We start from the raw sequence: 22,129 nt of genomic DNA on the forward strand, positions 1-22,129 counted from the left end.
TCTGGTACTTTTTTATATTCTAGGAATAGAATTATCAAGAATAGCCAGCCTCCCTAGACACTTCTTGTGTTTTATGCCTGCTAAACCCCAGTGTCCTATAAATTCTGAGTATCTGCTCCTACTTTGCATCACCAGACGTGTTAGAGGATACATTTGCCACAGCAAAGTTGTAGGAAAGTAAATGAGGTGCAGGGCTTGGCTAAAGGGGTACTCCAACAAGTGAATATTGTATTTGTATGAGTGAAAGGACTCACAAGAGGCAGAATCAAAGTAGAATGAATAAAATCAGAACAGCAGAGGCTGAGATATCCTGACGTTTAGCTGAAAAATGCCATTTCCCATAATGCATCCTATTGTAGCATCTAAAACTAGCATTCTTTCATTAGAGCCAAAGTTTATTTCATATCACAACTACACTTTATAAGGTTTTAGATAGAGAGGCTTTCTGATGTCAACCTCAAGCTCAGGTACTCTCAATGACATCATGTGTAAAATCAAGTCATAATGAATGTTTGAAAAATCAAGTATAAAATGTGTTTCAGTTGTGCGTCTTTGAGCTTGAACAACACCAGCTTTACACAATGAAAACTCAAGCGAATGAATGGACAGTGGACAGACATATTCATTTTCCTGAAAGCCTATCGTATGTATGAATGCAAATTACCTGTTTATGGACGTTATAATTTAAGGAAAGGGATTGTCTGCTGACATTTCCATTGTTTGAACTTGTACAGAAAAGCTCTGACCGCCCACCGAGTAGATGAAGTTTACTGAACACATTCGTGCACAATCACCACTCTCACCCCAAACTATACATGTACACAGAATAAGCTCGAGTTTACCATAGCATTGACATCTTGTTGGCACACTCATGGTCCTCAGATGATGAAACCTCTTGGTTTTAATTAAGATTTGACTTTAAATTCAAACAACGTGAAAGGATCAATTAACAGCAAAACCACTGACCTGTTGTTGGTTTCATCAAAACATATAGAAAGTGTGATAGAAGCTAAGCAACACAGACTAAGGATGATTGTATTCCATTTATTAGGAATGTGGCAGAGTTATGCGATGATTGGCGTTGGTCTGTCTGTCTGTTTGACTGTCTGTGCGCAACTTTATTCAAAAACAGACTAACGGATTTGGATGAAGTTTTCAGGGAAGCTCAGAAATGACACAAGGACCAAGTGATTAGATTTTATCAGTGATGTGGCTTATAGTCTGGATCCACAGATTTGTTAAAGATTTCTGTATCATTTTGAGATAGCGGCACGGCGTCACTGTAACCATGACAACAAGAGAACACTACGTCTACCCCCATCTAGTGGCTGAAGGATGGGGATAAAAGTGAAAGAGACTGTCAGGACGGTGTGGTCTAGCAGAAAGAGACAGTCTTTTGACAGCAACTCACATCCAACGCCCATCCATCCTAACTTCATCTTCAGCATCCTAAACTTTTTTGTTTACATGTTGCAAGACATAGTGTCTTATTTTTAAATATTTTTTTTCTGTGGACATTATTTTCTTTTGGATGTGCGTCAAGTTGGACACTTTGGTGGTGGCTATATATGTTCAGGAATAGCCACTACTCCAGGCTTTAGTATTTTTGATTTTAAATATGGTGGAAGCTGAAGACATTCTTGCCAAGATACTCACATTTAAACCATCATTCTTCCAGCAGAACCACTGCACTTTTTGAGACTCCTTACACTGCGGTTCCAAACTCTTTATACCTCCTGAGCAACACACTTCTTTGGAAACTTGCTGCCTGAGTTGAGAGGCCACAGAGAGTTGCTAACCCGCTACTAACTCTTCAAGGCATCTGGACGGGCTACAAGTCTGTGGTAATATGTTTGTCTTATGATTCCAAACCATACATGGGATTCTGAGTCTGTCTTCCTGGGAATTGAAAGAGGAGTCATTTCCAATCAAACAATCAATGCTTTCTGTAAATGCCAAAGGAAAAGCAATTTTCTGAATTTGTTCTTTAAAAAATGAACATATCCTGTCCTCATTCTTACAAGCATTGTTTTTACTGATTATTTCTGTTGTTGAATGCTTTGTTCTTTTTGTAACAAACAGCTAACATGATGCCAGAAGCAGCTTATTCTTAGTAAATCCCCCTACCTGGATCTGATGTAGCTGCTGTTTGGCTCCACAGACCTGTTCTCACTGACGTTATATCACAACACGGCTGATGCTCAGAAAATTCAGATGGCTGATATGACATGAAGCATATCAGCATGTTTGCAGGAAATGCTAAGTTCACGTCAACTTTTTTATCCTGCTGTGTAACACAATGCAAGTAAACACATGTAAACAAATAGGCAAAGAGGAGATTGAAAAATCAGGAAAAACATGAGAAACAACTTACAACGTAGGGAGGGAAAGCTCATGCTGAACTGAATGAGCAACATACAAGAATCCTTGAGAAATCCAAACAATTTAGTGTATTTTTGAGCTTGGAGCAATCTAGACAGCCAGTTAAACCACAGCATGAAATGACAGCTACATGCCCAGTTACACCACAAAGTGAAACAACAAACTTCATTTGCAAGTCCTTGTGACACAGAGGTTGCTTTTGGTTACAAAAAGCACTATTGATTGCAGGGATAAGTGATGCACTAAAACCAAAACAGCCATCATGCTTGCTAGGTTTTGTTTATCTTCGAGCATAATAGGTTAAACATTAGTGGATGCTGCAACACAGGTAGCTGTAGGATCCACCATAGTTTCTCCAAAGCTCGGTTTCCTCAAAGGTCAGCACTGCTAAACGGGTTTATTCAAATTTCTGTGTCAATAGTTACCAGAGTTAAACTACACTTTGCCCTGTTTGACTGGTTTTGTTGCAAAATGCTGCTGCCAAACAAACACTTCTGGTGAGCATGGCCTTCCTTAAAGATCCTATGGTAGAAATCTAATTTTAATTAGTGGCAAAGTACAGAAAGGTAACCATGTCTAGCATATACTCTGCTCAAACAATCAGCTCTATGCAGTAGGTGATTTGTAATGTTTTAACAGGTCTACTATCTACTTTCACATCACCAACCAACACACAACGGGGATGCAGATTAAAAGCCGATCAGTAATGGGAGGAATTAAGGCCTCTGAGCTGTGCAGGAAGTATTGAATTTCCCTGAAAGTAACTTAAACATGGAGAAGGACAGTAAATGGAAATAAGTAGAGAGTTAAAATGTACCAAAATGTGGATAAGAAACTCAGAGCAGCAGCGAGGTATGATATGAGCAATATTGAAGATTTATCAAGACAGCAGGGAAACATTAGGAAACTTTTGACTGAGCTTTGGCAGCAAATGGCAGAAGCAACATAATAAGATGTGAGCTTGTTTCTAAAATATGACAGGATGCACATACAAAACAGTGGAATTAAGTCAATAATCTAAGCCTGCCTCCACTATAAATGTTCTCTCTGCAGCTGAGGTGAATTAAGGCCACTGTTTGAGAATAATCCACACTCACGGAAACGCAAAGCAAAACACATCTATACAATACTGGTAAACAAGAAAACAAATCTGACAGTGACGGGATTCATACAACCCCGCCCGTCACAGTTATGGATTAGCACAACCTCTGCTGTTCTGCACACAATAGGTGATATAAATATGTTTTTCCACCACAGAGGATTGCATGTAGTGTGCACGAGAAGCAGGCTCAGAGTGAACGAGTGCACCGCTTTGGATGGAGCTATGGATTTACCTTTCCTTCTGCTCATTTACATGTGAACTTTTAAACTATTTTTATGATCCTATCTTGGACCAAGCTAACTGTTAGCTGACCTTTCACGTAAAAATGCAGCATCCCGTTCCTTCACCGCAACGTATCCCAGTTCATCTTCAAGGCAGGTGCAGCACTTTTCACATAATTTGCAGATACAATCATTTCTCTGAGGCCGAGCTGCACTGAAGGCAGAAATAACCTCACTGGTTGATATAAACCTCAGCTAAGAAACCACAGCGATCGAGCACAGTTTCCATTTCACGTGTACAGTTTGCATTTGCTTGGGTTTTGCTGTGTTGTCAGTCGGTGATCTCAGATTCAAGCTGGGATCGCTTTTGCCACATTAGTCCACATTTGACTTTTATCTGGCTTCATTATAATGCAGGGGTGTCAAACATGCGGCCCGTGGGTCAAAAGCGGTCCTCCAGAGGGTCCAATCCGGCCCTCATAGTGTAGAAATTACAGAGAAAACATTGACTGCGGATTGTAAATTAGTAAAATATTAATTTTAAATAATTTCTAGGCCATGACAAGTTGTTTTTCTGTCTCATTTTTGTCATTATGCGTCTCATTTTTGCAATATTTTGTCTGCCTTCTGTCATTTTGATCATCAAGTAAAATCCTCTATGGTTCAGTTCCAGATAGCTGTGACTAAATGTTGTGTTCCTTTGTAGACACTCTGTGATCTGGAAGTTGTAATGTGGAAATGATAAACTGAGCTGAATGTTGATGAAATTGAACTTATTTTTCTTAATAAATTTCAGGTTGTTCATGATGTTTTGTAAAAAGATAATTCCTTAAACGTGAACATTTTCAGAATGTACTTTTTTGTACTAAAACAAAGGAAACATTAGAAGTTGTGGTTATTTATAGGTTATTATGCTATGATTTTACTGGTCCGGTCCACTGGAGATCAAACTGGGCTGAAAGTGGAACCTGAACTAAGATGAGTTTGACACCCCTGCTATAATGCAGCTATTTATCAGCTATATATATGCATTTTGTCATTGGTTTAAGTTCTGTTAGCACAGCCTGGAGTATCATTAAGTTAAACACATAATAACTCAGGTAAAAGAGGAGGTAGTTTTTTTTTTTTTTAAATGTTATTAAGAGTCCTAGTTCTCTTGCTAGTCACATAAAAAACAACACAACTCAGTTACAATGGTGTTGGTGCTACTCTGACTGATGAGGGATTAGAAGTCACTATTAAAACCATCTGTGTAAACTTTGCATCTTTAAAGTATCTGGGAAGTCAGCGAGTTAAACTGTTAGTCTGGTGACCGTCTTTGGTCATGAAATTCCACGATGAAGAATCAATGCCCTGCTTGTTTCAGTTTAACTCAGCTAATGAGGTTACATCTGCCTCCAGTGCAGATATCTTCACACACTCTGTCTTAAAAGAGTCAACAGTGATACCGTAAATCACCTCCTCCAAGTCAAAAGCAGCCTCTGCCATGCTCCCCTGTCCTCAGACGTTGGGTCCTTTGCTGTAATGTTCCCTGAGGTTGTAGGTCTGATAACACATGGAGACATCACACACCCCTGGAAGCCCTGGGCTGCCCCGTTTACCGGGATCTCCCGGTGGTCCCGGTTTCCCCGGAATCCCCTGGTTGCCTGGATGGCCGATTCCATCGAAGCCACGGGGCCCTTGAATCCCTACGGCGATACAGGAAGAGAAAATAGAAAGGATGTCACTGGCATTCTGCCTCATTTATAGGAAGAAAATCTAAACATTCATTTGGTTAGATCACAGTTTTAAAAAAATAAATAGATAAATTACATTGATTCTCACTGTGAATGCTGAGGTATTAGACTAACTTGCCCTCAAGTCGGCTGGGATGTAAGCACTGAAAACTAGGTTCAAATTAGGTCCAGCTACATTTTTATTAAAAATGCAAGACTACAAACAGCTTTCATGCATTTTTGTTCAAAGTGCACTTCTGCACAGATCTGAACGTTCAGAACATCATGATTAGAAACAGCTACAGCTCCTCAAATGGCTGAATGAGTGAAGACAGGCTCATAGGTGGACTTTCTATGAATTGTACCTGGCTGTCCAGGTGGTCCAGGAGGTCCATGGTAACCCTCCCCTTTGCTGCCTTTGAATCCTCTTGGTCCCACGTCACCTGTGGACATAGCATCTCTGGGTTAAAAAGCAGAAATAAAGTATGTTTCAGACTGAAGGGATGAAACAGAAGGTGATGTTCTATTTAAAGCTGCCCCGTGCTTGACAAATTGGTCATTGGGTACACAAGCTGTGACATCAACACAACATTTTCTATACTATACTTGAGGCCTTGCTGCAGTCTGCACCAAAACGATGTGTTGCTGCTAAGAAAAATATCTACACTGCTGGAATAGCAACAGAACAGGGAATGTATAGGAGCTACGTGATTCAAAAACACATTGCAGTTTTTATGAAGAACATCTCCTCTTTTCCAACTGTTGCAGCAACTTTCCTCTATGAGTTCAAGCAGAAGACTTAAAAAACTTAGCTGTAACTCCACTAATGTACTTCCTCTAGACCAGGGGTGTCCAACATGAGGCCCGCGGGCCAAAAGCGGCCCTCCAGAGGGTCCAATCCGGCCCTCAAAGTGTAAAAATTACAGAGAAGACATTAACTGCAGATTGTAAATTAGTAAAACTATAAATATAAAATAATTTCTAGACCATGACAAGTTGTCTTGATCATGTAGTAAAATGCTAGATTGCTTATTGTTCTTTTATCATTTTGTGTCCCATTTTTATAATATTTTGTCTTGTTTTTGTTGTTTTTTGGGTCTGACTTTTGTCGCTCTTCTCATGTTTTTGTCATTTTGTTTCTGGTTTTTGTCATTTAGTTTCTGGTTTTTGTCATTTTGTGATTCCTTTCCACCCTGGAGGTCCTGGTAATAGCACCAGGACATAAAATGGACACCACCCACTGCCATTTGAAAGAGATTCCACCTTGAACTACCAGATTTAAAATCTGTTATGGCCAAACCTGAATACTGTTAAACACAACTTGACAATCCCATAGTCCTTCCAGCAACACAACATGAACCATGAGATGAAGTTTCAGTTCAGTATTCCTGGATCTGTACAGAACACAGTGATGCTTTATGCTAAATGCCAACACACACTGACAGTGCTTATACTGGGTATAATTTTCACCATGTTAGCTTAGTGTGCTAACATGCTAACTTTCATTAAGAAGTAGTTAGTAGTTAGTTAGTGTTGCACTATTCCTTAAGATCTGAATCTAAATGCTATCCAGTGTCTGTTCTCTGAGTCATAAAGAACCCAACCACACTGAAAACAAATTATAATAAACTAAGTACACACAGATATCTGGACTGTTCTTCTAACAAAGTATGAGGTTTAAGCTCTTAGAGGTTTTATGTCTCAGCTGCATTTGATCAGTGGTTCCAGAAGCAGCAACAGAGAACAGTTATCTCTCACAGAAAGCCTGAACAAGTATTCCAGTGATTAGTTTTGTAAAGCCATGAAGTTGTAATATGGATTAAATAGAGAAAATCAATGTAGCAGAGGCTCCTAGTGTTAGTCTCTGGTGTCCTTACAGATGATCCAGAATCCTGGATCTTGACGGCATCTTTCGTCAGACCCTCCAATGCCTTGAACTTTTCCACATCCTTCAAACTCCATGTTTCCAGTTTGCAAAGCAGGCTTTAAATAACACTGAAAATGTCAAAGGGATGCCATCTGGATTCCTCAGAGCTAAGAGCCTCCAACGGAAGCAGAAGACATTACGGAGCTGATATCAGAGCCTGAGTAGCCCTCTACATGACGAGAACCATGAACGTTTAAACTTTAGGCTGATCGTTTCATTTTGCTGCCAGTTTCGTCCGGTCGGCCAGCTATTATTGACACCAGTGACATTACCTTTACATGTGTTTTGGGATGTGTGCATCCATGAAACTACATGTAGGACAGACAATAATCCGTTCTCTTCCCTCAGTATGTCCAGCTAGCCTGACACCTCTAACGCTGCTGCTCTCCTGACCCAACTAGTGAACATCCTACCCAGCAGTGGAGTGGAATCCTCCATAGCTGATTAGCCACTCTCCGTCCTGAAGTGGTGATAAATCACAGACAGCTCATTGAGAGGGGTTTGCAGTGTTTGTTGTCTTTTGCTCTGCTGACTTTCACTGATGTTTACTTGTTTAATGATCTTGTTTTATGGGGTACAGTGAACATCAACACATCCAATTTGTTAGTCGTTGACACTGTTTTGACTTTAATCGCTGATGAAAGCAGCAGTAAATTTTGTCCTAGCTCTTGCTCATGATGATGTGTTGTTTTTTATTGCCTTGTTTTCATCAGGCTAAAGAGCCACTTTGGAGGATTTTGTGGGCCAGACGCATCCTGCTGAAAGTGAGCATTGCCTATAGATAACATAAGAATGTGCTAAAGATGTGGATTATTCCCATAAAGACATTTTGTGTCATATCAAACCTTTAAGGCCTGCGGGACCCTGCATTCCAGGAGGTCCTGGGTAACCAGGAGCACCACTTCTGCCGGGGTAGCCTGGGGTTCCCATGGAGCCTTTGGGTCCCGGTGCCCCAGGCTCACCTGGGGGTCCCTTCACACTCTGGCAGGGTTCACATCTGGATGGGGGAGCCAGGGTCTGGAGGAGGGCTGGGAGTTGGTCTGCAGGGCACAGCCGGAAGATGCTGAGTATCCCATTGGTATATGAAATATTACATCAAAACTGCTTCCATAACAGACTGAGAAGTCACGTATATTTCTGTCTAAATCAGGGTGTCCAACATGAGGCCCGCGGGCCAAAAGCCGTCCTCCAGAGGGTCCAATCCGGCCCTCAAAATGTAAAAATTCCAGAGAAGACATTAACTGCAGATTGTAAATTAGTAAAATTATGAATTTAAAATCATTTCTAGATCATGACAAGTTTTTTTGATCATAAAGTAAAATACTAGATTGCTCATTGTTCCTTTGTCATTTTGTCTCATTTTTGTAATATCTTGTCGTGTTTTTATTGTTTTTTGTCTGAGTTTTGTCATTTTTCTCATGTTTTTGTAGTTTTGTTTTTGTAATGTTGTTTCCTTTTTGTCTCACTTGTATTTTTTGTCTTATTTTTCTCATTTTGTGTGTCACATTATTTATTGTTTTGTATATCGTTTTGTGTTTTTTTTTTTAAATCTCGTTTGTGTCATTTGTGTCATTTTTGTCTCGTTTTTGTTGTTTGTTTTGTTTTTTGGCACTTTGTAACTTTTTTGTCAAATTTTTTGTCTCTTTTTTGTTTTGCTTCGTGTTGTTTGTCTCGTGTTTTTGCCATTTTGTTCTCGTTGTTGTCTTTTTGTGTCTCATTTTTATCATATTTTGTCTTGTTTTTTGTTGTCTTTTGTCTTTTCTTGTCTGACTGTTGATCATGACTAAATGTTGTGTTCCTTTGTAGACACTCTGTGATCTGGAAGTTGTAATGTGGAAAAGATAAACTGAGGCATAATGTTGCTGATCTGAAAAAACTTTAGGTTTTTCATAACATTTTGATCATTAAATGTGAACATTTGAAGAACATATGTTTTTACATGAAAACAAAGGAAAATTTTGGAGTTTTATGAGTTAATATGCTGTAATTTAACTGGTCCAGCCCACTGAAGATCAAACTGGGCTGAAGGTGGGTGGCCCTTGAACTAAAATGAGTTTGACATCCCTGGTATAAATGTTCATCCTGTACATGCGTCATCATGGAACTTTGTAGTTCAAACCCATACATTTGTCAATAAATGAGTTCATATTCAACTGATAGCAAATACCTGCAAGTTTATTCATGTATTAATGTCTTGCAGCTTTTCTTTCTTCAATAGAGGCTTTACATTATTTCACCAAACTGATATTTGCCCATTCAGGGAAAGTGAGAGGTTCACACTGATGCTTATCACTCACAGCTACGTGATAATCATTCTTATAATGTCCAAACAACAGAAGACGTGAGACGGTCACTGTGTCAACCGTCTCACGCCTTCTCTAAGCATCCACAAACCAATTATAGATTTACAATCATTGCTACTTCCTTGTGGTCACAGTGTGAAGGTGACAACACATCCGTAATCGTGGTGCAGCAATAGATATTGCATTGTTTCCTCGCTAAGAATAGGATCTGTGCTGTACTTCTCGATTTTAAAAAAAGTAAGTGATGTTTTTCTCAGCAGTATTTCATGCATGTATTACATCAGAAGCTGGTGTTTAAGCTAGAAATACTCTCAGTTCTAAGAAAACACAAGTTAAGATACTTCTTGCAAAAGTAAAACTCACCTTAAAGTATTTCAGATGTATTAGAAAATAGCTGGCATGACGTTGCTAAGACCTACTTTCACCACCGATGCACCAAGAAAGCCTGTATTTATATACAAACAAGCTTTATTACTGTAATATACTGTCTACATAAGGGTTCCTTTGATGGGGATATCTTATTAAATTCCATCATTTCTGATAATAAAACCCTTAATGGACCTGCATTTCCCCTATTTCATTAACAAGTTCAGGATAGATTAGCATGATCCCGAATGAGATCAAAAACAAGTGAGCTTCCCAGTTGTGGGTCATACTTTCATTAAATATTCAATTCAGTGATTCTTCTGTTTCCTTGGTCTAAAGCAACCATTCCTGCCATCATATTTAGTTGCTGCTCACATTATCTGGTCTAATTAATTTGTTTAATCTGTAATTGTGAAGGGATTCTTTGACTTTACACTCTGACTGACTGTGCTGTGTCATATGTGTTTTATTTTGTATGCCATTGGCTTCATTCATGTCAAGTTTTTACCCTTTTTCAGTCTGATTTCTCGTGCGCTGGCTTTAAAGGTTGTCATTTAATGCCCAGTCTAGGGATACCGAAGACTGAACATCAGCGGATCAAGTGCATTGAAGTTAAAGCGAGACTATGTTGAAAAATAAGCAAGAACAACCCTTCTAATGGGATGTTTTCTGGTGAGGCAGAGAACTTGCTGAACAGGCCTCGTAGCTGTCTGCCACAAACAGTAGAAACAGTTAGACCAGGGGTGTCAAACTCATTTTAGTTCAGGTTCCACATTCAGCCCAATTTGATCTCAGGTGACCAGTGAAATCACAGTATAATAACCTAAAACTGCAACATTTTCCTTTGTTTTAGTGCAAAAATGTTCACATTTAAGGAATTATCTTATTACAATATTATGAATAACCTGAAATTTCTTAAGAAAAATAAATTCATTCATTCATTTACTTATCATAACTTCCAGATCACAGAGTGTCTACAAAGGCACACAACATTTAGTCACAGCTATCTGGAACTGAACCATAGAGGATTTTACTTTATGATCAAAATGACACAAGCCAGACAAAAAAAAAATAGACAAAAAACAACAAAAACAAGACAAGATATTTAAAAAAAGACAGAAAATGACAAAAATGACACAAAAGACATGAAACAAAACAAAAAGAGACAAAAAATTTGACAAAAAAGCTACAAAGCGACAAAAAAATGGACAAATGACACAAACGACAAAAGACAACAAAAACAAGACAAGATATATTTTTTAAAAAGACAGAAAATGACAAAAATGAGACAAAAGACACGAAACAAAACAAAAAGAGACGAAAAATTAGACAAAAAAGCTACAAAGCGACAAAAAATGGACAAATGACACAAACAAGACAAAAAAGAAACAAAATGACAAAAATGATACACAAAACCACATAAAACAAAACACAAAATGACAAAAATAAGACAAAAACAGATGAGACAGAAAGAGACAAATGACAAAAGACAACAAAAACAGGATAAAATATTACAAGAATGAGACACAAAATGAGAAAACGAGACACAAAGTGACAAAAGTGAGAGAAAAAATAAGACCAAAAAGTTGCAAAGCGACAAAAAAATGGACAAAAACAAGACTAAAAATATAGAAATGACACAACAAGGAAACACAAAACAACAAAAACATGAGACAAATGACAAAAATCTGACAAAATATTACAAAAATGAGACAAAAAACGACAACAGAACAATGAACAATATAGTATTTTACTTCATGATCAAAACAACATGTCATGATCTAGAAATTATTTTAAATTTATAGTTTTATTAATTTATAATCTGCAGTTAATGTCTTCTCTGGAATTTTACACTTTGAGGGCCGGATTGGACCATCTGGAGGACCGGATTGATTATTGACCTTTATAAGGGGATGCCAGTGCAGGGCACAATAAGTCAAAATCAAATCATAAATATAGGTTTGAAACATAATAATTATCTCTACACATTACCTATAGTCTGGGCTGAAAAGAAGTTATGAGTCATGAGATGCACTTTCATCAACCGCTAAAGTGAACAAGAACAACGCAGCTACATTGTGACTGAGAGTAAATACAATTCTGCCACTCTTGTTTTAGTATAAAGGCTCAAAACAGGAGGTGGTTGATTATTTCATTCAGCAAAGGTAAATAACAAAAACTATCCATTATGTTTTGTGAAATTAGCGTTACGCCACGCTTTTCCAGACAGCATAATCACTTAAATAGTCCAGCAGATTGATACCACTTAGCTGTAATCACTGTAACTGGCTTAAAGGTACTGCGCGAAATGTGTAACTGTGTGTGTGAGACAACAGTTTGAGGCTGTAGCTTTTACACTCTGGTTAACAGCAGAGTGACACAAAAGCAAACACATACTTACTACGCAGAACATCAGAGCAGAGCTTCAGAAGATGCTCATCTGAGGGAGGCTTGCCCTGGAACACACAATTACACTTTGATTCAGTTGAATCCACGCTGGGACTGGGAAAACAGGCTCAACCTGTGATTAAGTATGCCTACAGATTTACAGGATCTTCTCAACACTCCATTCTCCATCTTCATGTAGCCCACACACACAGACAGCTGTGACGCCATTCCTGCCAAACACAACTCCCCCAGCACAGCCATGAAATCACTCTCATTTTTCTTTCTTTTTCAAGGAGGAGGTGCTCAGGAGGTTCACTTACAGGTTTTCCAGGATATCCTGGTTGGCCCGGTTGGCCTGGCAACCCGTCGTGGCCAGGAAACCCCCTGGGACCAACAACACCCATGTGACCCATGTCACCCTTCTTCCCTTCAGGCCCCCTGTGGCCCTCATCACCTGTCACTCCTTTCTGAAGCAGCAGGAAGGATGACACAAAATCACATTACAAAGAAACAAAGGTGAAGTTGAGACTTGTTTGCAGCAATTGACAAGTTCATGTAACTTGCAGCATTTTTTAAAAATGAAGATTACATTAAATGAAATAAATCCAGCCAACTTTCACTGTATTTTAACTATATTTTTACTGTATTTTTACTATATTTTACAGTATTTTGACAATATTTTACTATATTTTTCTGTATTTTAACTATATTTTTACAGTATTTTTACTGTTTTATGATTTTTTTACTGTTTTTACTATATTTTTTACCGTATTTTTACTATATTTTTTGTATTTTTTTTACTATATTTTTTACTATATCTACAATATTTTACTATATTTTAACTGTATATTTACTATATTTTTCTGAAATTTTTTTACTATATTTTACTGTACTTTTATTGTATTGTTACTGTATTTTCCACTATATTTTTACTATTTTTTCCTGTATTTTTGCTATGTTTTACGAGATTTTTATGATATTTTTACTGTATTTGTACTATATTTTTACTATATTTTACAGTATTTTTTAGTATATTTTACTGTATTTTTAGTATATTTTTTACTATATTTTTCCTGTATTTTTGCTATGTTTTACAAGATTTTCACTATATTTTTACTGTATTTTTACTGTATTTTCACGATATTTTACTATATTTTACTGTATTTTTTACTATATACTGTATTATCTACTATATATTTCTGATCATTAGAAAATCCTTGTGCAGTTATGTTAAAATGGGAGTTTTCATGGAAAACATGAAATTGTCTTGGTGACCCCAAACTTTTTAACGGTTGTGCATATATATATGTATATATATATATATATATATATATATATATATATATATATATATATATATATATATATATATATATATATATATATATATATATGCACAACCGTTAAAATGAAAACTCCCGTTTTAACAAAACTGCACAAGGATTTTCTAATGATCAGAAATATATAGTAAAAATACAGTAACAACATAGTAAAAATTTTGTAAAACATATAGTAGATAATACAGTATATAGTAAAAAATACAGTAAAATATAGTAAAATATCGTGAAAATACAGTAAAAATACAGTAAAAATATAGTGAAAAATGGGAGTTTTCATGGAAAACATGAAATTGTCTTGGTGACCCCAAACTTTTTAACGGTTGTGCATATATATATATATATATATATTATATATAATATATATATATATATATATGGTTGTTCTGTATGATTGTACAAAAAGTAAACAAAGTAAGCATGGATAGGACAAGCAAGAAATCTACTTAGAAATTTTTCTGTAAGTGACACTGTGTCACCAACAGAGCGTTTAACTGAGCAGCTGATCAAACTGAAAATGAAATGTGAAAAATCACTTTATCTACGGCAATGAATTTCTTGTAAATAATGTATTGCTATGATGAGCTGTGTCCCATTTCTGATTTTATACTATTTCCAGCTCGCACAGCGTCACACACGCAGCCACTCCAGCCGTGACATCAGTTCAGTCTGTGAGGGGTTTAGTTTGGGATTGGGCCACTGAACGGAGTAGATGCAGAAATATGTGCGCCTGCAGTCTTCTTCCTGAAAAGGATGTGGGCAGCAGCAGCTCAGTTGGATTTATAACCACTGACACTGAATCAGCCTGTTTGGAACAGGGCTAAAACCAGAGGTATTATATGCATGATAGAATTAATGATCCATGCAGGCTTTTGAGCTAAAACTTGAAAGAGACATTTTGGAAACATATGAGATGTACATTAACTTGTTTAAGAACCTTAAAGAGTTTGGAAATTCATGTCTTTTTCTCTCTTTCCAAAACCAATAACCAAAGAAAAAACCTGCCAGAGATGGATTGAACCGTGTGGTTGTGTGTTCAGATAATAGCCTGCTGGCCAAAGTGGTAAACTATCTCTTTGGTACTACCAAGGCCAATGACCAAATACCATTAGTTTGGTGTAGGAATGCAATTTTTTCTTGACAATATAATCAATTAATGACTGAAGTACAGCACACATTATTCCATATGCTGATAGTGGTACTTTTAACCAGGGACACATGGTAATGTGGCTCAGTTTGACTAAATGAGCTCTGGATGGAAGCCATTAACTCCTACAGAAGTCTTTGTCATGGTGACCCAAGCAACTGCCTCCTTAGATCAAACTTTCATTACCAAACACAGCAGACAAGCAGCTGTATTACATCTTATTAAACAGTAAAATGATCCACCTGGTGGTGCGACCAGGTACTACAGCAGATACTACTACAATACATTTTCTAACATCAGTGTCAGTGACTATATGTTAAGTCAATTTAATTATCAACAGAGCTGCACAGTGGCTCAGTGGTTAGCCCTGTTAATAATGGATGGATTGTTATTAAGAGCAATTAGCAACTGACGATTGATCATTAACATTACTAATTTGGGGTTCTGTTGAGAGGAATACCTCCCCTGTATTTATCCTGCTAGGCTAATGTTAGCAGCTCTGTCCTGCTTTCTTTTGGTTTGAGGAAGTTTAGCGTCCATCCATTGTTACCCCTGATAATGTTGTCAAAGACATCAGTTAACTTTAGAACTTTTTCTACATGAAAATATGAACAACTAAGTTGAACATCACAATCATTCTACACAACACACAACCAATGCTAGCTTGTTCTACATGGTTATACTTATGATATCATGGATATCCATGAAGGGCTTATTTAACAGTGACTTTTTAAGTAAGTCATTTTGAAACACTACAAGTAAGCAGAAAACAGCATGGTCAAGCGACTCAGAGCTGTTAGCTTATTAAATCATTTAAATTCATGCTAATGTGGCGCTATGTGTTTAAGTTATGCTTTAAAATAGTTGTCCCCCATTTAATTTTATCTAAGGTTGAAAATTACAAGATTAACTACTGTTTTGTTATATATTGTCCACTATTATAAGGGTTACAGTGTGTTTTGAGGTAAGATGCAATACTCTTTTATGCCAGCAGAGGGCACTTGGTGTTTTGGGGATCAGTAGCTGACGCCGTAGAAGAAGTCTAGTCAGTACGGTGATCTGAGTAATGTAACTGCACCACGCTCCTGTAGTCACGTTAATGTCGCATCTTTTTGCAGTTCTGCAAAATAAATGTGTTGCACCAAGGAAGAGTTGGCCCATCTCTCTCAGCCGTGTAACACTAGCAACAGTGTTTGGTTTGTGAAGAGAACACGTTTTTTGTAAACCACTGTTTCAAACTATTGTCACGTGGTTTCAAAGAATTACAAAGATGTCAAACTTTATATGCTTGAATGGAAAACTTGGCATATAGTCAATTACAGCTAAGTTTTCTGCTTCTTCACTGCTTTTTAATAGTGATCAAAAGTCATGCTAATACAGTGTAGACTTGTACTAAATGATTTTCTACAAATGGCAGCAGCTGAGGGAAGCTGCATCTCCATAAATTGGGATTCTGCAGACAGTACAGTAAGTGTTTGATATTTCAGATGTGTGCGCCTTTAGAAAAGAGTGCTTTTGTGATGTATATTTTCGCCCGGGGGGCCAGATTTCCCCAGGCCTGAAGGTATTGGCTCTGTAAGTCTTCTATAGCAGCCGTGCAGGCTTGACAGGGCTTCTCACTGTGGTGCAGAATAAGACAGAATGGATTATATCTAATACCGCAAAGTCTAATTCGACAAACCTCTCCTTTCCATCCCCTGGGTCCCACGTCGCCCTGACGGAAGAAAGAAAAGACAGCGGGAAGGGTGGGGAGGAAAAAAGAGGAGGGAGAAATAGAGAAAGACAGTTAGAAAGTTCTGCTACATATCAAAGGCTGAGACAGTATGTCAGCAATGCTCGCTGCTCTGCATCGCTGATGCAGAAACACTTTTTATATCAAAACTGGTGACTTACAAAACACTTTAGATTGGTTATTGGAATGCATTCTCTGATTTTTTTTTCCCTTTTTCCACTTGTAATGTGATTTTGTAAAAATGCGTCTCTGGATCTGTTAGTCCTTTAAAAAACACCAAATCTGTAAGGCTTATTGTAGAATTAAGTAGTAGGATATACAGTATATCTGAGGCCCGGGGAGGGTTCCACTTGCTATAAAATCCTTCCTCATTTTGCTCCATACCTCCTCCTGTCTGTCACTGGTGACTGATTCCTGCCATAAGGAAACAAATAAAGCAGTTCTAGAGAGAATTCTGCTTCCAGGACACTTAGTCTGAGGTGACACAGGATGCATCATATCAGCAGGCATTTATTAAGGCCAGACCTGAACCATGATCTGCCATTAAAGGTGAAATGAACCTCACAAAACCTCCAGACTTCCGCTACAACTCCAACACTCCAGAAGAATAACAGCGTTGGTGTTCAGAGAAGTTCATGTGAGTGTCACCTGAGCTGAGGAGCAGCAGCCCTGTGCTCCTTTGATTTCCTCACCAAACAGTATCTCTGAGTTGCCTTCTACTGAGCTCAGAGAAAAGCTGATTATCTCAATCAAAGGCTTCCTAGTATTCTGTTCCTCGAGTCACTCTGTGAGGAAATTTTACATTCAGAGATACAAAAATGTCAAGAACCCAAGTAACACGTTTTTTCTCATTGTTTAGCTGTTAATCAGCAGCAGGTGTATTCCAGCAAGATTTTGATTTTCAAAGTAATATAAATTTTGATGAATATAGCCAGTAAGACTGAGCATAAAACAATGTAAAAATTGCAACAAATTTTTACAGATAAATAACAATTCATATACAGTATTCAACCTCATGTGCAATAATGTAATTTAAATAGTTTCTTTTTTACACTTACTTTTACTTTTCTTATTTAGAATTGTCAGATTTAGATTTGTTTATGTATTCTTTTACTGTCTGTTGTTGTTGCTGGGTACTGCTCTCTATACACCAAGTCAAATTACTTGTGTGTACTCATTTGGCAATAAGGGCTTTCAGATTCTGATTGATTCAAATTCAAATTATCAGCATTAAATTACCAGTAAAAAGTAAAAAACAGATCAACAAACCAAGCTTGTCTCTTATTTCAGTTACAATGAGCGTTGATAGCGTTTCTGCATACTTCCCTACGTTCGTTGCAGAAATCTTTTCATTTATCTCATATGGCAAAAAGGGGCTGCACAGTGGATCAGTGGTTAGCACTGTTGCCTTGCTGATGCTGGTTCACGTCCCAGCCTGGACCTGGGATTTTTCATGGAGTTTCCATGTTCTTCCTGTCCATGCGTGGGTTTTCTCCAGGTTCTCCAGCTTCCTCCCACAGTCCAAAAACATTCTGAGGTTAATTGGTGATTCTAAATTGTCTGTAGGTGTGAATGTGAGTGTGACTGTTTGTCTCTATGTGTAGCCCTGTGATAGACTGTTACCTGTCCAGGTGTCCCCTGCCTTCACCCTCAGTCAGCTGGGATAGACTCCAGCCCCCCATGACCCTGATGAGGATTAAACGGTAGATAATGGATGGATGGAAGATGGATGGATGGATGGATGGATGGATCATATGGCAAAAATGACTCAATTGGTACCATAATTTATCTGTTTATACTGTTTCTAATCTGTATTTCAGTTGGATCCCGTGGTTTTCTCTCTAATTCATGTTAAAACAATCATGATGAAGACAGCTTGGCTTAACACACACTTTTCAAGTCAGTGTGGAAGTCAGAGGGTCCTAGAAGAGCAATGATTCTGGAGTTACAGTGACTCCATCAGAGCAGTAACAGCTGTCAAAGGGATGACGTTTGACACAAATGTAGAAAAAAAGCTGCTCTACCTGGAGAACGTTGACAGAGCCTGGAAAAGCCTGAACTTAAGCGATTGATTTCAAGTAACTCAAAATTGTAGTTAAAATTCTGAGCTTTCTTAGACATTTCTTTTTTTGACAGTGTGTTCTTCTAACTTAACGTTCACTGATCACACACTGAGAGCTTTCTAAAAGCTGCTGCGTCTGAAGGCATGCAGCGTCAACACTGATTTCCAAACATGATGTTCATATTTTCCTATTGTTTAAAGTAAGAAGCAGGCGCCTTTTTGTCACAGCAGGCTGGAAGAGCATGTCAGGATCTGTGTTTCTGAGTTTGGCACAAATCATTGTGCACAAGAGCCTCTTCTCTGAGCTACATGTGAACGCCTCATTACTTCCTGGAAGAAGACAAGTGGCTGTCAGAGAACACTCTAAGTGGAACAAACCCTCCTCCTTCCTCTCCTAAACTGCAGCGCACAGCCATATTTATTTTACCCAAAAGGAATTAGGAAGTCTGTCTAAAGACAAAAATCTGTCACATTCATTTCAGCGGTGACACACTTGTGATTCACTGCTGATGCATTTAGGCCTGAGCGCACGTCGCATGGAGGCTGGGCGGCTCTCACTGAGTGTGAACATTAAGCTGCATACTGAGAAACACAAGCATTCCATCTGTCTCCAGTGCCACACAGAAGCACACAACTCATGATGCAACATAGTCACTGCTGTACACACACACACAAACACACACACACACACCTCTGGCTCATTGTCTAATCCGTCCAGAGATGTGAAGATCGATGCCTCAGTGATCAATACCTACTGATCGATTCTTAAAAGCTACTCATTTGGGATTGTTCCGAATAAAAAGTATCAATTAGAAAGCTTGGCTCAGAACGTGGAAGCTACAGATCCCCCATTGTCATTTCTATCAATATGTTTGTTTATTACCAATCATTGATGATGATGATGATGTCAACGTGGATAAACTGGATCAACTGCAGTCCTGCTTCTCTCATCTCATTTCACCTTGTTGCCACAATCAATCACTCCTCATTGCCAACAGTCTGAAAGTATTTCCCAAGATTATTGGAATTCCATGTGTTCAGCATTAATGTTCTACCTCCACTCCTCTTTCAGTTGGACACTGGATTGTTTTACAACTGCACCTGGAAACGAATTTCTTCTAATCCCGAGTACCTCATGCAGCCACCAGAGACTGGAGGTGCAAAGTGGGAGAAGTTATTCTGGGTTGGCCTTGTTTCTGAAAGCAAGCGTTCAGTTCATTTATCCCATAAAATGTTCAGTGAGCTGCAGTCGGAGCACTTTGTACGCCTTGAATCAGCATGAAAGTCACAAAGTTTGCATCTGTAGTATGCTTAAGAGCCCACATTATGCTCATTTAAGGTTCAGAATGTTATCTTCAGGTCTGCTAGAACAGGTTTACAGGCTTTGCTGTTTCTCACACTGTAAATACAGCATCTCCTCTGTTGGAAATGTTCCGCTTGAGCTCCTGTCTCTTTAAGGCCCCCTCCCAAAAAGCAGAGTCTCTTCTGATTGGTCAGCTAGCCTAATAAAAGTGAGGTAATGTTGGATCTGTGCAAGCCCATCCATCCATCCATCCATCATCTACACATCATTTGATCCTCATCCTCAGTCTATCACAGGGCTACACATAGAGACAAACAATCACACTCACATTCACACCTACAGACAATTTAGAATCACCAGTTAACCTCAGCATGTTCTTGGACTGTGGGAGGAAGCCGGAGAACCTGGAGAACACCCACCATGCACAGGAGAACATGGAAACTCCATGCAGAAAGATCCCAGGAAGGCCGGGACGTGAACCGGGGATCTTCTAGCTGCAAGGCAACAGTGCTAACCACTGATCCAAAAAGCTATAATAGACTAAACAGAGAAGGCCGTTGGGCTCTGTAACTGATTTGACTGAAATGCTGACTGCTCTGTCAGATCTGCTGCTTGTCTCTCACCTCCTTCACCCTGTCAGAGTAGAAACAGTAATCCTGTAAACTGACCACTGATTTCTAGCAGAGTGTCCATTATTCAGCCTGCTGAGTGTCTGCACTGCATCCACTTGACTGTGAACCTTGGCCCTCTGATCCTCCATGAGATGCCTGAGCCTGAATACCAGAGCCGGTGGTGGTTTTGTCATGAGGCCCTGAGAGTCTGGAACAACTCCCCTAACCAGATTAGCTCAGCTAAACCAATTACCTCTCTCTGAGCCCGTGCTAGAAATTTACTTTTGGACTATATTTTATGTTACTGTTTAGAAGGTCCATGCTTTTTCTGCACTGCTGTTTGATTGTACTGTTTTCTTTTATTGCATTTTTATGTTTTTTATATGCTCTCGGATTTTAATCTTGTAAAACACCTCGTAAAGCCACTTTGAGAGAGGTGTTATGTTAGTGGAGTTTATTATGATCATATTTATTTTGTGATAAAGTTTTATGGTGACTTTTATCAGGAGATTTACGTTATTAAATGCAGAGCGACTACAAAAGCAATAGAAACAGAGCAGTATGTGTAAATTAGATCATGGTACTGGTGGTAATAAATTATCAGCGCTCAAATTTGATTTTAAGACCTGAATTCTTATTAATATCCTGCTGATAATTCGAACCCAGCCTTACATAACTGGCATCTTAACCAGACACATACGTCCTAAATTAGCTTCTTGCAAGCGAGGGCTGTTTTTCATCCCCGTGCCCTTGTGGGGACATTGGGTTCACACACACACAAACACACACATTTAAAGTCCAGCCGAAGCCCTGGAAACACGAGCATCGCTGCCACCCAGTGGAAGCAGAAAGATTCTACACTTACAGGTAGACCAGGAGTCCCCGGATCTCCATCGGTGCCTCGCTCCCCCTGCAAACACACACATCATGATTGACTGGAGCTTTGTGTGAGTTTGTGTACACACATGCAGGCATGGCTTCATAGTGTGTGTTTGCAAAAGATAGATTGAATGTGTGTAATGACAGTGTGTGTAGTAGTGTATGCTGGTCCATGTCTTCACTCTGTGTGTGTGTGTGTGTGTGTGTGTGTGTGTGTGTGTGTGTGTGTGTGTGTGTGTGTGTGTGTGTGTGTGTGTGTGTGTGTGTGTGTGTGTGTGTGTGTACGAATGGAGAAAAGGTCATGATTACCACTAGCAGCCAATAAGAGAAACCCGGGGAGAGAGCGGATAGGAATTGGCTCGCAGTGACCTTTAACAAACCTGACTTTTTATCTTGTGTGTGGCTTTCCAACTACATCCCACAGAACTGTAACACACCGCCCTGCTTCCTCTCTGAGTCACCACGCTGTCTTCCATTAGTGCACGTCAAGAGAGAATCAAATCGTTGTTCCATTTGAGCCTGATGCTGACTAGAAGCTGCTGCATTGCCGAGGCGTTGGACGTAATGAAGCTGCTTAAACTGCCCACGTACCCTGATCACCACTATGATGGAAATCGGTGCAACATAAAGCATTAAAATCAGCACAGCAATGCT

The 22,129-nt window shown here is 38.8% G+C and overlaps 1 protein-coding gene across 1 annotated transcript in view; it reads right to left on the minus strand.

The window, feature by feature from the left end:
- Window positions 1-3,237: 3,237 nt before the first annotated feature.
- Window positions 3,238-22,129, minus strand: part of si:dkey-225n22.4 (collagen alpha-1(XXI) chain) — a 93,624-nt gene continuing 74,732 nt past the window's right edge. The window contains exons 26-32 of the mRNA XM_023265456.3: window positions 21,462-21,506; window positions 16,570-16,602; window positions 12,725-12,871; window positions 12,418-12,472; window positions 8,193-8,387; window positions 5,786-5,863; window positions 3,238-5,393 (exon numbers count right to left, since the gene is read on the minus strand). Coding sequence (XP_023121224.1) covers window positions 5,206-5,393; window positions 5,786-5,863; window positions 8,193-8,387; window positions 12,418-12,472; window positions 12,725-12,871; window positions 16,570-16,602; window positions 21,462-21,506 — 741 coding nt within the window. The 3' untranslated portion in view covers window positions 3,238-5,205. The remainder of the gene's footprint in view (window positions 5,394-5,785; window positions 5,864-8,192; window positions 8,388-12,417; window positions 12,473-12,724; window positions 12,872-16,569; window positions 16,603-21,461; window positions 21,507-22,129) is intronic.

Source organism: Amphiprion ocellaris, chromosome 22 (genome assembly GCF_022539595.1).
Source record: "Amphiprion ocellaris isolate individual 3 ecotype Okinawa chromosome 22, ASM2253959v1, whole genome shotgun sequence".
Lineage (NCBI taxonomy): Eukaryota > Metazoa > Chordata > Actinopteri > Pomacentridae > Amphiprion > Amphiprion ocellaris.